The 16,530-nt window shown below is 35.7% G+C and overlaps 1 protein-coding gene across 1 annotated transcript; it reads right to left on the minus strand.

The window, feature by feature from the left end:
* Positions 1-2,779: 2,779 nt before the first annotated feature.
* Positions 2,780-15,889, minus strand: LOC127845787 (secreted frizzled-related protein 3-like). Its single transcript, XM_052376938.1, has 6 exons — positions 14,707-15,889; positions 10,657-10,698; positions 10,327-10,392; positions 6,881-7,155; positions 5,519-5,745; positions 2,780-4,725 (listed from the first exon to the last, which is right to left on the minus strand). The coding sequence occupies exons 1-6, from the start codon at positions 15,362-15,364 to the stop codon at positions 4,698-4,700; spliced, it is 1,296 nt and encodes a 431-aa protein (XP_052232898.1). The 5' UTR covers positions 15,365-15,889; the 3' UTR covers positions 2,780-4,697.
* Positions 15,890-16,530: the final 641 nt, after the last annotated feature.

Raw genomic sequence — 16,530 nt, forward strand, 5'->3', positions numbered from 1 at the left:
GGGGCCGAAAAAGCCTGAAATTTCGGACTGGGCCGAAAGAGCTTGGGGCCGAAAGAGCCTGCTACCGTTCTGGCTACCATAACTTTAAATGTCGCTTTTTACGATTTTTGACTGGCGCGACTTTGTACAGGTCTGTCAATACTACAGTATTTAAGGACGCGCAGTACGTGTTTTTTTATATAATGTTATGGGTATGCCGTGTGTGATCCGATGCATCAATGGCGCCCATGTTAAAATCATTTCCCCGAGAACAGGGAACGACAAAAGTACAAACAAAAATCAAAACACGTAAGAACTAGTATCTTACCTTTAATTATCCTTTAAAATCCATCTAATAATCCATTTAACTCAATAATTGACGATTTTGCATCTAGGGTCTTTAATAATTATTTTAGCATAGTTAAATAAATAGAGAATACATGGTTGGTGCCGAGATGGAGAAAGTTTATCCGGTGAGGCTTAGAAAAAGAAAATAGGGCGAGCTTTAGCGAGCCCTATCTTTCTTTTTCAGGCCGAACCGGATACATTTTCTCCATCTCGGCACCAACCATGTGTTCGATCTTTCCTGCCTTATGCCGTTGACACATTTTATCAAAGACAAATGATTAATTGATATAACAATTCTTGTCGGGCCTCCTACATTCCTGACGACCGAATAGCTACCGATTGTGTCACGTAAAAAAGTTAAACTGTTCCTTTTTATACTTTCCTATTGAAAATATGAGAAGAAATAAAAAACGAATCGAGAATGTGATATTTTTCTTGGTACAAAAATGAAAACAAAATGCAGCAGCAAAACAATAACTAAATTTTATTCACCTTAATGAAAACTTTAATCCATTGCTTATAACAAAACATTTACAACGATGTAAACATCCATTTTCTGTTCTTCCATCCCTTTGTCGAAATCCATTTCTGTTTTTACATCTGTATCGAAATGTATTTAAACCACACTTTTTTGATAGCGTTTGTATCGAATGCTAACCATTCTGACCCAAATTCCGATTTACGAAATCGTTATCCTGTCGAAGCGAATTATTTTATTCCTATCGAAGTTAACACTTATGAATGACAAGCACACACTCTGGAATACGTTTATGATTCGTTCGATGCTTTAAATTCTTTGAAAAAAATGCTGTTCAAACCACCACGTCAAAAGTGTTGTCCCTAAAATCCTGAGAGAAACTAGATAGTATGTTTTGTCTGAGAAATGACGTCACACTAGATACGTCATAAATTGCGTCATCAAGTAAAAGAAAATGATAAATACGGAGAGCTGGTTCGGTAATATGTTTTAAAGAAGAAACAAGTATGATATATTATATTACGATAACATTCATGATGCGTCCCAATAAATTTCAAAGGTCAAATATTAGAACACGTTAACATGTTAATCGGCGCGTAGGAATACATACTTACGGTTAGATCACGGTCACGTGATGTACTGCCGGATATCAACTAGTTTATCCGACCCTGCTTTATTTGGTCAATTTTTGCAACAGAGGCAGGATAAAGACCCTTATGCCATTCTATTACTTTATTCAAATGAGTTTATTAACTCAATAAACTTTCTTCTTCGTCACACGCTACGTCATGTACTCTACATTACTGCGAACCGGAGCAGTTTATCTAATAATAGCCGTTGGTAAACTCGGTTGAATTTGCAGATTTCTGCATACAAACATAATTATGTTTAAACTTGCACAATATTTTATTTATCTATGGTAAATGCCCTTATTGTCCGAGAAAATAATTTAATATATAAGTACACAAAGAATGGAAAACATTCCAGTACACAACAGATTAATGAGTAGAAAATACCCGTGTACAAAATGGGACGTTCCCAATTCCAGTGTGGTGCTATTTTTACCATCTTATACTTTACACAGCTCTATGCCTGACGTGAATTAAATAGGAAAGAAAACATAGCAGATTATTCATGAATTGTGCGATATGTGTATGGCTTGTTGCACATTCTTAATTTTTAAGTTAAATGTCAAAAGTATATGCATTGGTTATAAACAATGCACATTACACGAAATAAAGAAAATGTGATCAATTGTAAATTTAAGATATGTCGACATACAGTACATGTAGAAAACATTTGAAATAAGTCGCGTTTATAATAAATCGTCAAAAAATGGGGAAAATGACGCAATAAGTATGTCATTTTATGACGCCATCAATCAGCTGATTCATTATACGGATGGCGAAAAATTATGTCATATGACTAGATTTAAAGGTTGAAGGTCGTATAATTTTGAAGCTTAAGTTTTGTCGACTTTGTTTCTTATGAAAAATCATTCAGTGGTAAAGTAAATATAAATAAAAAATAGCAAAACAAAAATCGTGTAATTTTATTTTATTTCAACATTTCTTTTGGTGAATATGTCATATATATATATTTTTCTGCAAAATATGCACATTTTCTTCCAATGGGTGACCTTAAAATTCGATCAATGAACCAAACAATATCGACCTAATTTTAGCGCATATCGCATGACGTCATTTGAAAAGTAGTCCGTGCACGCGACAGGTATATTCCACAGTGTTGAATACAGGCAAGTATATTCCACAACGTGTTATACCGTCAATGTCGCGGTGAAAATGGGATAAAATTGTCTTATGTTGGATTTTTGTATGTAAATTGTGCATAAAAAATGAATAACATCTTGTTGCAATAGGTTTAGAATAAGTGTTCTTTTAAAATTAGAAATACTTTAAGTGATATGTACTAGAATTTTACCTGATATTAAAAGGAGCAGAACAACAAAGTACGATCAAATACATCATTTTATTAAACACGAAGCAACTGGCGTAATAATTAACATACAGTTTTGTTAGAAAAGATTCTTTGTACATAATTGAGGATAAAAATGAAATTAGGAATTAGGAACACCAATATGCAAAATTGACAATAAAGTGTGATTCCATAGCGAACACTGGTGGAAACCTAATAAGCCTTATTTTAAAAATTCGGAGTTGCATTTAAATACGATAGGCCGTTTCTATAAGAAACAATACCTTTGAACTGAATTTTAAAACACGAATACATGCATTAAAAATGTGAAAATTGCAAATATACATCCTTAACATTAAGCGTTGTAGCGCATATGTTCTTAATGCTTAATTACTTAGGTTATATACACGTACACCATAGTATTCAAATTCCCTTTACCGTCTATCACTAGGATACCCTAGTATAATAAAAAATAACAAAAATCCACGTATAATTATGTATTTCCAGCAGCTTTTTTTCGAACGTCAAATGTTACATCTAGCTACAAGTTATTTAAGCAAACAAATTGCAGTTGCTTTAGAAGTTTCATTTAACTGTTGCCTCATTACTGTCCCCGATACTGCAGTAATTCTTTTTACATTTCTAGTTTGTAAGCGCTTAAATACAATGATATATGAGTCATAGAACAAAATCAAATAGAGAATATTTGTTTGATTTTGTGGAATATCGATTTTAATTCCCGAGTGATCATAGAAAATGATGCGCCAATCGTGGCAATATTTTTTGTCTATGATAACGAGTGAATTAAAATCGATATCCACCAAATCCAACAAATGTTCATTTTTATTTTATGCTTACAAATGATGTTTTTGCCGTTCCGGACAATATAATTCCCCATTGGGCGCCCCCAATGTATTTTAAAAGAAAGCTAATCTGTATATTTTTTATAAACATCAATGCAGAGTAGTCTCCCTTTGTAAAGTTGCCTTTACAATGAAAATTATCGATAATTTTCACTGTTATTTTTCACTGTTTAAAACAGTGAAACATCATTTTAATTTACTGATATTTCTCTATTAACCATCGGAAAGCACAAAATAAATACATGTCATTTTGATACATGTACTATTGCTAGTTCGGCATCTAGTCAGAAAAACAAAATCAAATACTTGTCTTTTTGATACATTTACTATTCCTAGTTCGGCATTAAAGTCATCTCAGTTACTGTTGGTTCAAAAAGAGGATATTCAAAATAATGAACTGAGTACTGATCACAAATTAATAAACCGCGCTTAGTATGTATGCACTTATGCTTAAACAGAATACACACTGAGTGGTCAAACTAAATTGTTGCAGTTCGTAATTATTACATAGTCTTATATAACGGTTTCAGTTTAAAATTTTGTATAGTAAACTTTCCGGCACATGTTCACAGCGTAGAAACGACAACAAACATTACATCTTGTAGTCATTTCTACTCACAATAATAATACTATAGTATTCGTGAAATGATATGATCACAGATAATGCTTCATATGTCATATCAGATATGACAATGTAACAATAAATATGCACAATTATATAATATTTACACTCCACCAAATGCACCACGTTTTTGCGTGATTGCACAGCTTTATATGTAAGATACAACATCTTATCTCACGGAAATATAGAGTTGTATTTTTTCAAATAGTTCAACACAATAATTCATTGCACTAGACGCTTGCTTTAAAACAAAAAATGGTCAAATCGAATTGCTTGTTGCATAACATTGAAAACTGAACCAATCAACTTCGACCATTCTAGTATACATCATCTGGACGTTTGGCGCTGTCTTATCTCAATTTTATGTATTATTAGGTGTAACCAAATGCGTTGGTAGGCCTCCATGCTTATGGTCAGTTTTTTGCCGACTTGTTACGCCAATATCCGTAAGAATGTCGGTAGGAAAGCAGTCTTATCGTGTGGCGTTTGTAGTAGTGTTCCTGTTAATAGAGCAAAACACGTACTTATTTTTATACACAGGTGATTAGCGAGTGGCTATGATATTAATTAGTGAAAACATCATTTTGAATGATAAATAATCATATTATAACGAAAAATCAACTTTTCTGAAAAAAATAATTCACATATCAAATATAAATATTTAATAGTAATTTTTTTCAGAAAAGTTGATTTTTCGTTATACATGTAATATGATTATGTATCATTTAAAATGATGTTTTCACTAATTAATATCATAGCCACACGCTAACCACCTGTGGTTTAATACACTTCTGAAGATGTAGTTAGATACGTTCAAACTCATTGTAGTCTTGGTAATTTCATTTTTAAAATGACACTTCAATATGTTTTGAATAAACATTTGACATAAACATTCATACGACCTGGCACACTAATACAAATATCGATTACATGTTTCTAAATTGATATTTAGTTTATGAACTTGTTTTAAGTTCTTGTTTGATTTTTTAAGATCACAAGACGCATATCGATTTCTTGTTTCGAACATTTGTTTCTACGATGACTTAAATGGCACAAATATTTGTTTTCTTTAAAATGAATTACAACCCGAGCTATTTTATTCCCGAGCTGTTCTATTCCCGAGCTATTCTATTTTTTAGCGGGCAAGATATGGCTTCACATCGACTAACAAAGCTACTGTTAAACCAATAAGTGAAATATGGCGTGTGTATCAGAGTTAATTTACAGGCCTTTGTAGCCCGACCTGCTAGGGTGAAATATGGCATACGCAAACTACATTTAATAATCTCTTACGTCATTTGCAGCGCAGGTGGTCGCTGTTTTCGTCTGATTGGCTCGTTTTCTGTGGTCGGTTTCCGCCTGTTACCCCTGTGTCTGCTGTAGCACCTCCGAACCAGCTTTCCGTCTACCTTCATAATACGGCACTTCCGCTTGGGTTTCTGGTTACATTTGGGCGACTTCTTGTTTTTGCAGGGTTTCTTTCTCGCCTTGGTCTGCCTCTTTTTCATCGTTAACCATCTCTGCGACACAAAACAATAGAAATAGCAATGACTGAAATACCGAAACCAGCAACTTTAAGCGTAAAACTGACCCCTTATAGAAACATCACTGCATTAACACGGAGAAATCTGAACATGTAAAATCCTAATGAAAGCAAACCATCTGCAGAAACCTTAAGAAGCCCCAAAATCATTGCAAGTCTGAAAACCCTACAGAAAAATACCGTATAGTTAAACTAGTGGAAATTTTCAAAAACAAAAGAGAATTAGAGTAAACGAACGCATAATGAAAGTTAACACTTGGTTATCTGGAATTTTTACTATTCAACTTGTTATCGGTTGCATGTCGTAGATTTCCAAGTAAATCAATGGTTTTTAGTGCTTGTGTTTTATATTGACTGTCCACAGGGCTTGTGCTGTTAGTCCGTGTAACAGTTATGCGTAGAATATAATTGGACTGATATTGTTGCTTCCCAATAAAAATGAAATTGAAAGAATTGTATTTCAAACAAAACCTTGTAACGTACTTTTAAAATGTATTATTTAAGGAATTTCACTTAGAAGATCTTTCCCTTTGCACAGTCTACTTTGCACAGATAAATGTAATAATTTACTTATGTTTTGAGCATTTCATTTAATTGTAAGTATTACAACTCAAATGCGAACTCATTGTCTCTACACGGAAAGTGTGTGCCTGCTTAAGTATGGACAGTGGCTTGTGAGATTTTATTTTATTTAGGGATGCAAGAGTTTAACCGCTTAACCCACCGAAACGACCAGTTAACCGATTATATTTTCGAAAAAAAAAAATAACCTGAAAAAAAAGATTATGCTTTTTTCTTGGAACAATTCGTACGTTTTTACGATTTGCGTGCGATATAATGCAAACTTTCGCTGGCAACTAGTTAGAACAACATGACGCATGTTTACACAATAATGAATAACGTCTCAACCAACAAAGTAACATATTAATTAATCAGAACTTTAGTGGTTAGAAACATTTTATTAATTTGTTAATTCAAAATTCCATGTTAAAAATCAATATATCTACGACTGTCTAAATTTAAATAGTTAACTTAAATTTCGAAAATTTATCATTATGTAGCCGATGCAGATTTAGAAAAAGGGCTCTTAGTAAAAACATGTTTATTCTGACCTTGAACTTTGTTTCCCACTTTGCTTGCCATTTCGTCACCATACTGTCCTCAGTGTATACTAATCGATTCATCATCACATCCTCTCGACCAACAATCAAATACTGCCGCCCCGGTTTTAACGTTGGGCATGCGCAGAACGAATTTACCCATAAGTTGATCTCGCGCCTCTCTTGCACATGCACTTTCCCGCGCTGAAGAATCTGATTGACCATCACGCGCACGAGGGTTGTGTTGTCACTTATCGAGGTAATTTGCCGAACAAATGCTCCTATGGCTGAAATATAAAAAGAAAGGATGAACTTCGTAGGCCAACCTAAGTTTAAGTTGAACGAAGACTCAATCTCATAAAAATAATATCCTAACGTTCGCTCAAGTATGTGTCTATGTTAGAATATGACGACTTTGGGTATTGAGTTCAGTTAGATCGCAGGTCGTATTTATGACGTACATATTCGCGGTTTATGCTATTTTATGCTATATATATATTTTTTTCGAGTGAGTGATTATTGCGCTCTATATCTTTAGAAGGAAAACAATAAATTGTGTATTTTAATGGCTGATTGTATGACGTGAACTACAACGCCACAGCATTATTTCTTTCGATACAAACCGACGGAACACCACAACCATGAAAAGGGCAATATTCAAACCGACGGAACACCACAACCATGAAAAGTGCAATATTCAAACCGACGGAACACCACAACCATGAAAAGTGCAATATTCAAACCGACGGAACACCACAGCCACGAAAAGTGCAATATTCCTTACACATTGACCGTGCTCTGTGAAAAGGGGGTTATTGCATATGCGTCAAGTGTCGTCCCAGATTAGCCTGCGCATTCCGCACAGGCTAATCAGGGACGACACTTTCCTCTATTATTGTATTTTTCGTTTAAAGATAGACTCCTCTTATCAAGAACCCAGTTCAGGCGGAAAGAGTCGTTCCTGATTAACATGCGCGGCCTGCACAGGCAAATCTAGGACGACATAATACGCACATGCATTAAACCCCCTTTTTACATAGCACGGCACATGTGTATGGCGTCTTTACCGAATGAACACACAAAGCATACGAAATACTTCAAGGTAACTGAACATGTACTCTTATTCGATGTCATCCGACCCAGTCAGCGGACAGAGGATAGACGCGTCAGACTGGGGATGATTGAATGATATAGACGAAGGCATTTATGATAACTTTGTTTTAACCGCAAGAATTTCATAATGATCATTTTGTTTAAACTAAGAGGCTTTCAAGCGTAGCACTCTAATTTACAGTTTATAATTAACGCATACATTACAGATGATTTCATAGAAAATACATTTCCGTGCTATAAGCTTCCGTTATTTAACAACTAAGATATAAATGAATCTATTTTTGCAAGTATGTTCGGCATACAAACTGTGGTAATGGGTTCGCCATCATGTATTTTTAATGCTTTCATCGAAAGCGGAAATATGTATTTGTAAGTGAAAAAAATTATTTAAAAATATGCATTTTCTTTTAAAAAACACGTGGAAAGGAAAATTAAAGGTATGCGATTATACCATAAAGCTATGAGTCACAATCAAACATGGTAAAATGCTAAGCCGACCCAAAGTCTCAATGTTTTACAGTCAAACTAATGAACATCATGCCAATTCATTTTTAGAATAAGTACTGGAACATTAAATGAAAAAATAGCCTGCGCAACAAAGAGTAATCAATGGGCATACACCAAGCTTTTCATCTAAATGTTTTTCGTAATAAATAATTTTAATTAATTTTCCTCGTGAAATCGTACATTTGATATAGTAATTTTCTATGAATAACCGTTTGACAATAAAAACTGCAATGACTTAAGGTTTTTAACCCCCATCATCGGTTGCTCTTTCATCGGAAAATGGTAATTTGTGCAAAGCAATTATAATATCTATTCAGGCAAACATCGCGGGGTTCAACTTAATTCACATGTTGGCCAATGTGTTGGTTAAACAATATAATATATAATATAAACAGAGCACGACTTTTCGAAACTGCCGACGTGATTTTGATGGGAAATACTCGGTTAATCTAACATGACACAATTAGCCTTTGTTTAATGCTACTTTGCTCATCATAATGATAACAGACTTTCCTCAAATACCACTTCATTCACTTCTGATATATACGAATCTAAAATGTTTTTTTTCTTACTTATTGCCAATAAAAAAACAACATTTCTTATATACATGTAATTTTCAATACATTTTCTGTATTTGGTAAAGCATCTGGACAGTTTACTGTCTGAATCAAACATGACCAATATCCTATTGATATAATACATCAGCAAATACATTTTAATAGAAAATAAATGTTATCTACATGAAACAAATTTCACTCATACACATATACAATATGCGCCTATGTTGTCATTCATCTCTAGTTACCCAATACCTAAATTATTAATAAAGTACAAAAATAAGACAAACTTAAACTTCAACAATGTCTTTCCAGTTCGACTGTTCAAAGCTGAATGACGGAAAACCGCCAAGCACACTCGATTGCCTCGTGCACAATTTCAAACACACTCGATTGCCTCGTGCACAATTTCAAATACACTCGATTGCCTCGTGCACAATTTCAAACACACTCGATTGCCTCGTGCACAATTTCAAACACACTCGATTGCCTCGTGCACAATTTCAAACACACTCGATTGCTTCGTGCACTATTTCAAACACACTCGATTGCCTCGTGCACAATTTCAAACACACTCGATTGCCTCGTGCACAATTTCAAACACACTCGATTGCCTCGTGCACAATTTCAAACACACTCGATTGCCTCGTGCACAATTTCAAACACACTCGAATGCCTCGTGCACAATTTCAAACACACTCGATTGCCTCGTGCACAATTTCAAACACACTCGATTGCCTCGTGCACAATTTCAAACACACTCGATTGCCTCGTGCACAATTTCAAACACACTCGATTGCCTCGTGCACAATTATAAACACACTCGATTGCCTCGTGCACAATTTCAAACACACTCGATTGCCTCGTGCACAATTTCAATCTGCCTAAGAGGTAATTACATGGCATTATGAGAACATTATATTCTTCTTATTTGTAAAATGAAAATTACATAAAATTACTATTGATTATTTCAGCTATGTAAATCATTTAAGACGTCAGTCAATTGAGTTAAATATGTTTTTGTTAACGTACAAAATAGGCCCTGCTTATTAACGTTTGTTGGCATGCTACCCACTTATTTGCTCTTACAGATAAACCGTATTAAACTATTTGAAAATATCATTGCATTAAAATGCAAATTATTTTCGAATTTTTTCACAAACATGCTCTTTTTACAGTTTTAAAGCATTCGCATTCATTAATATATTCCTACTGGTACAAATGTATCTATCGAATTCAATAATTATTTAATTGAGAAGAAAGAATAAAAAAGCAACATACCGTAATTGTACTTGCCCTTTATATACACGTCTTGGTTCGGTTTTACCCTGGAACTACACTTGCAGTCTGGAATAAAACATCAATTCGCTGCCGGAAATACTACTTTAATCAGCATTACACGTGTAAATTTTTCTACTTTAATATACCATGTCCACTTAATTCGCAAGTGTATGTAGAGAGGCAAATAATAAATGTTTTTACCCGTGCCTTACACACATTTTTCATATATTTCTTCTTGCGAAACAGGACACATGTACATTGTATCTATAACATACATCTATTTAAAATAATATATCCGCTATCAATTCGTTCAAAGTCTGTTGAACATACCACGTGCATGGCGCTTCTTCCCATTGTCTTTTTCTTTGCTGCCTGCAAATGAAAACAATTTAATGTTGGTCTGAAAATATACCCGTTAAACCGCAAATGAACGGTGAATAGGGATTCATTTGATATGTATATACAAGCAATAAAAAACGCCTTTCATTCAGTGTTCCTCGCGTTTATGGCCACCCATGTTCATGTATGATGGGTGAAACAAAGAACTGTTTCAAAGATTCACTGTTAGAGTACACATTGATGCATCAACTGCCCGCAGTCCGAAGTCTACTGTACGAGGCTCAACATATCTATGTACCCTGCTGTTTCTTGATAAACAAGAATGTGACCTGGTTGGTAAGGGACAGTGATTCTCCATAATTGAGAAGCTAATGCGCGAAGTAAATGGACTTTTCGGCTGAACAAAGTACGAAAACCTCAGAGCACGATTCATACTAACAGCAGCCATGTCAGTATTATGTTTTCATTTCTGAACGAAAATATAAAATCTAGTGTTATGGACATAATTTTTGCACCTTATCGTTTCTAATGATCAGTTATTTTTATTCATTAGTTATTCTAATACACAAACATAACCCAATATGACAAACAGCACACGACGCAGATTATGTACTATTAACAATACCTGAACAACAGCCATTCCTCAAACATTTGCTGTCTTGATATGGTTCATCCATAATTTGTAAAGGCAAAAGTGCATTCCTACGCATCGTCGAAAGTAGCGCCGTAGCGCCAAAGACAAGCAATGTTTGTTCCCTGAGTACTAATTATACACCACGCCTAAAAGCTTGGCAAATACACGCGTGTATTCTTGCGCCAAACATAAAACATTTCTCAAGTACTATTAAATGCAGATCACAGATTAATTTTCTTTCATTTAGTAAGCAGATCAAATGCCTTCTACCAAAGGACCTAAAATGGTTTTCGTTCGTTTGAAGTTGTTTGTTTTCCAGTTTTGAACGTGTCAATCTGGGAGAGTCAAGTACTCTTTTTTAGCCCACCAATTGCAGACCTGACACGAGCCCCGATAGCCCTCGTTGATTGATGAAAGATCGATGATACTGAGCACGGGATAAAACGTTTGATCTGCAGCTATACTTGATTAATTGTTAGCCCAGACGTACAAAGTTGGAATGACAGGACGACAAATAACGGCTTCAAGCTCGTTTACGTGTGCGCTGCTTCTGGATCGTGGCCGTTATGATAGCCTATTAAGAAAATTGCGCATTTCGAAATTGTTTATGAAAACATAATCTTAATTATAACCGCTTAAAGTGACGAAACCTACCAACAATAAGTCCGTGAAATTCCTTTAAAAGTAAGCGCATATATTGTCCGTCAAATTAATGGGATGTAGCCTTCTGAATGGCTAAATTCTGGACTCGCCCTTTTCCTATGGTTTAATGTGAGGCACCTGCCCTTGGTAATTAAGAAGTCATTTTCATCCTTTATAATTTGTTTCGCGGTTGATTATTTCCTATCAGTGAATTTCCCGATGCTTTAATGCTGAACCGACCCAATGTGGGCACCAGTGTGAGGGGATTGCATGTCCATAATGCGAGTTGTCGTTCTTCGTTATACTCGTGGTATAAAGCGCCTTCAATTACCGCCCTTTAGGTCTTCCTTGCTATGCTTAACCGATACCAAACACGAGATCAATATGAAAAGTTAACATTTGTACAGTAACAGTTCTATAAGATTTTCGAGTTTTCGTTCCCAATGCACATTATTGTTGGAACACGAGGTTTCAATTATATGTTCAATGTCTCCCATAGTAAACTCTTAACCAACTGAAAGAGGAAATCACCGTAACGAATGACGAGTTCATACTCTTTAAATGTTGCGAGTTGTCGATCCTTTTTATACCTTATACAATGATGTCCCCTCAACTGTAAAATACTATTGATGTGGATATGCATGATGTATTTCTCCATTTTACACAATTTTTTACAATCATTATTGGTTAGCATGGTGTGTTATAATTATTATAATGTAGCTATTATATTGAATAAACTCTTTAAATCCTATTTCTCGCTGGCTATTAAAGAGACTATATACAAGCTTATTTTTTTCTACGTGTTTCAAAATGTTAATGTCATAATAATTCTGTCGACAAATGCTTTTAAACATTCGACGCTCTACGCTATCGGTAAACAAACGATCATTATCAAATCGCACCGTGGCCTTATCGAAGTGAGAAATGAAATTCTCATATATGAACATAACGAACACGTTATGTTAGACATTTCATTGATGAAACGCATTGAATGAAACCATCTCCGCTAACAATTGATATCACATCTTTTTTGTCTTAATGTTGTGCGCGCCATCAGATATAATGCGTTTATTTATTCGTGCCACTTTGCACTTCGCTTTGATTCGCAACAATAAAGCAAGAGTAAATTATTATTTTTTAACTTCTCTATTAAGATATCACACACAGGTAACGGGGTAGCACAGTGAGATTCAAAGTGTGTCTGCATTTGATCAAACCAACCATTCCTTGGATGTTTCTTTGATATACCCTGGATAACAGTCGTATACATCGAATTGCTTTTGATGTAAGCGATCAAATTAGAAATTTCAAAATCAACAGATAAATGATAATAAAACAATTTTCTCTTGATCTGTAGTATTTTTTTTATCTGCCAATAACCGATTAATTGAAGTTTCGATGCGTATGAACTCAACCTGGACCACGTTAAAAGAAATTATATGCTGATATGACAGACGCATGCTCACAGCTGAAATGGGAACGTACTGGGAATTCTTTTTGCGTTGCTTATTGTACAGTTATAAGTTTGTTACTACATCTATATAACAACAATTGGTGGTCTATCATACCAATATACAGCCTTGCTCTGTATAATGCGACTTCGATCGTCCCTTCAACGCTTAACAGGCCATACCATGCACGCACGTGCTTGTCACGCTCAAGACGGAGACGGCTAGAGTCTTCATAACATTGTTACGAAATTCATATAAAGAACAGCAAAGCTAAACATATCATAATTTGATTTATCTTAAAAATGATTTATTGGATTGTGTGTTCCTTAATCTCTATACAGCATTTCTTAAAATTGGTATCATGTTAGAGTTGTATTTGCTAAACGTATTAGACAATACAGATAAAGCCTTCAATAAGTTTGATACCTTACTTGTTCCATTGCAAAAGGGAATTTGATAGCAGACACACCATGCCTTTCTTAGATATATTTGATCCGCTTTATGGGAAAAACATGGTTTATTGCGTGTGTGCAAAGTATCCTACCAAAGAAGCATGTGTAATCCACACGGCCTAATCAGGGACGACACTTTCCGCTTATATGAGCCGTGTTCTGAGAAAACTGGGCTTAATGCATGTGCATAAAGTGTCGTCCCAGATCAGCCTGTGCAGTCTGCACAGGCTAATCTGGGACGACAATTTCCGCTTTTATGGAGTTTTTAGTTTCAATGAAGTCCCTCCTTACCGAAAATCAAGTTAAGGCGGAAAGTGTCGTCCCTGATTAGCGAGTGCGGACTGCACAGGCTAATCTGGGACGACACTTTACGCACATGCATTTTGCCAAATTTTCACAGAAAAGACACATATGGTGGTTTATCGTTTTATCGCCTCTCAGTCTGTGTTGACAGGCTAATCTGGGACGATTATTTAAGCACATGCAAGAGGCCCCATTTTCCCTGAGTGCCGCTCATTTATTAACATATATCATATAATTGCTTCAATGGTTGTGTCTCAGAGATAACTTAGTGGAATTAGATCACAACAGCTTGTTTACTAGCGTATTTTAGTGGATACTTTTGTTTTCCATCTTTTCTATTTCGTTTGTTACATCATACATTTGTATGACTTTTCATTTTACCGCAACATTAACGAGAGAAACTACTTGTAACCTAAGCGATTCATAGTATATGTATATCGATGAAAAAGATAGCAGTAGAAGAACCAGTAGTATTAGTTAACAAGATTTACTGTGGCCAGCAAAGGACATCACGTTTTAGTACAAAAAAACGATAATCAAACCGTGAATCGTAACTGACCGTTTGACTGTGACGAGACGATCGCTTCCGGTGATACACAAACTCCCCTGTCGTACTCCGGAAGCTGCTCACAGTTCATTTCTTCCGGCCATGAGAAGTTGTACCTATTCATAAGCGGCTCACAGCCGCGACGGGAGCTCTCGCAGACCGAGCGGCACGGCGGGATCGCCTCCTTCTGGAACATCGGCGTGCAGATGGGCGCGAACATGGCACACAGGAAGAAGACGAGTTCGGCGCTACAGTTCTGTTTCACGAGGTCCCCATAGGGCTCTATGGCGAGCCGCGCGTTCTCCTGTGTGCTATGGTGCAAGTGGTTAGGCATCCGCGTCATGTTGTAAGGCATTCCGGCGCAGAGACTGATTTCAATGGGCTCGCACATGTCCAAACCGCGATTCGCGTCAGCAGAAGTCACCAGAAAGATCACAGTCAGTATCACAGTAAAAAGGGAACACACACCGCAACGAACACTGGACTTTCGAAATGAGGATACTGACGGCTGTGACGACCTTCGCGACAATACGGACAAAAAACTCCTCTGTCGCTCGTCTCTCTCTATTATGCGATAAGATCGTTTATCGTTCGTAGCCTGCACTGTTTTAATTCCGCAGTTGCAGCATCTACTCCTCGACGCTGATCGATTTGCTAAGCTGCGTTCCATCACTTATCGCAATCAACCAACTGTTTACATTAAACGATCCCTTCTCTTTGATTACAGCTGATTTAAGAATATAAATTTTACGTACAATCTAAACACAGGTCTAAAGTGGCAATCGTCGTTGATATATACATTCCGATTTAATGGTTTAAATTGTTAAACACGCTTCACGTCTGCCACCTAAATTAACCAGTTATAAACAAACGTTTACTGTTCTGAACCACTTAAATTGTAAATCAAAATTGTAAGTTCTCTTCTTGGATATGAGTTTAAATCTGGCGATCAATACGCTGCTACCTGCTATTTATTTGAGACAGCCTCGTCCCTCGAGCCAGTGTCTTACAATAATATACCAAATTCATTTTGTATTATAATTCCCGTTACAACCACATAAATGAGTAATGCCAGTCATTCCCATACGCAGCTGCGTTTCTTCTACCGGTTCAATCATAATTGACTAATCGCCTATTAAAGAAGTCAAGTGTCTTTCCATTGAATCGATTAAATCATAGGCGGAGCACAACTCATATTAAATATGTCAATCAAACCTCACCGCGCGTATTTTTTGAGTTTCTGGTAACGATCCTGTTGTGTTATTTTATCCATGCTATCAAAGTATCGTCCCTTGTAGTCTGTTTTAAATCAAGCGGTTTGTATTTCACGAGAGAGTTTAATCAAGGTAATTTGTTAATTCAATTAAGTTCTAATTCACTATACTCTCATCACTTAAATGAGTTTCATGAGATAATTACAATAACACTGCACAATAAAGACCACCCATAAATAGAACCTCGCGATTAAATCATTTCACAGGTGGTCTTCGACTGGCAAACAACATACAATTTACATCAATGCACATATAGTTAATCATATAGAATTCTATTTACATCTACGTTACCTTTAATAAAAAGAAACGTTGAGTCCATAGCAAAATTACATGTGTCTGCACGTGAGTCAACACCGCACAGATGCCTTCTTTAACGATAAAACATCCTAAGACTAAAAAAATGCACGAAACATCTGTAAGAGACACTTCTGTTATATGCATTTCTCTTGTTACTATATTATAAAATTAAGATCTCTTAGTGCTTAAATTGTTCGTAATTACTGGAATAAGCTAAGAGTGAAGCCGTTTTCTAAGTAGCAAAAGAACCATTCATATCTGAGTA

The sequence above is a fragment of the Dreissena polymorpha genome, chromosome 1, assembly GCF_020536995.1.
Source record: "Dreissena polymorpha isolate Duluth1 chromosome 1, UMN_Dpol_1.0, whole genome shotgun sequence".
NCBI lineage: Eukaryota > Metazoa > Mollusca > Bivalvia > Myida > Dreissenidae > Dreissena > Dreissena polymorpha.

What these genes read in the sequence shown, in the direction of transcription:
- LOC127845787 (XM_052376938.1), bottom strand. Translation starts at nt 15,364, where the DNA reads ATGGAACGCAGCTTAGCAAATCGATCAGCGTCGAGGAGTAGATGCTGC. An exon ending in GAAGAAGCGCCATGCACGTG is followed by an intron (nt 10,393 to 10,656) that starts GTATGTTCAACA and finishes GTTTTATTCCAG; the next exon opens with ACTGCAAGTGTAGTTCCAGG. An exon ending in CCACCTGCGCTGCAAATGAC is followed by an intron (nt 4,726 to 5,518) that starts GTAAGAGATTAT and finishes CTCTATTAACAG; the next exon opens with GAACACTACTACAAACGCCA.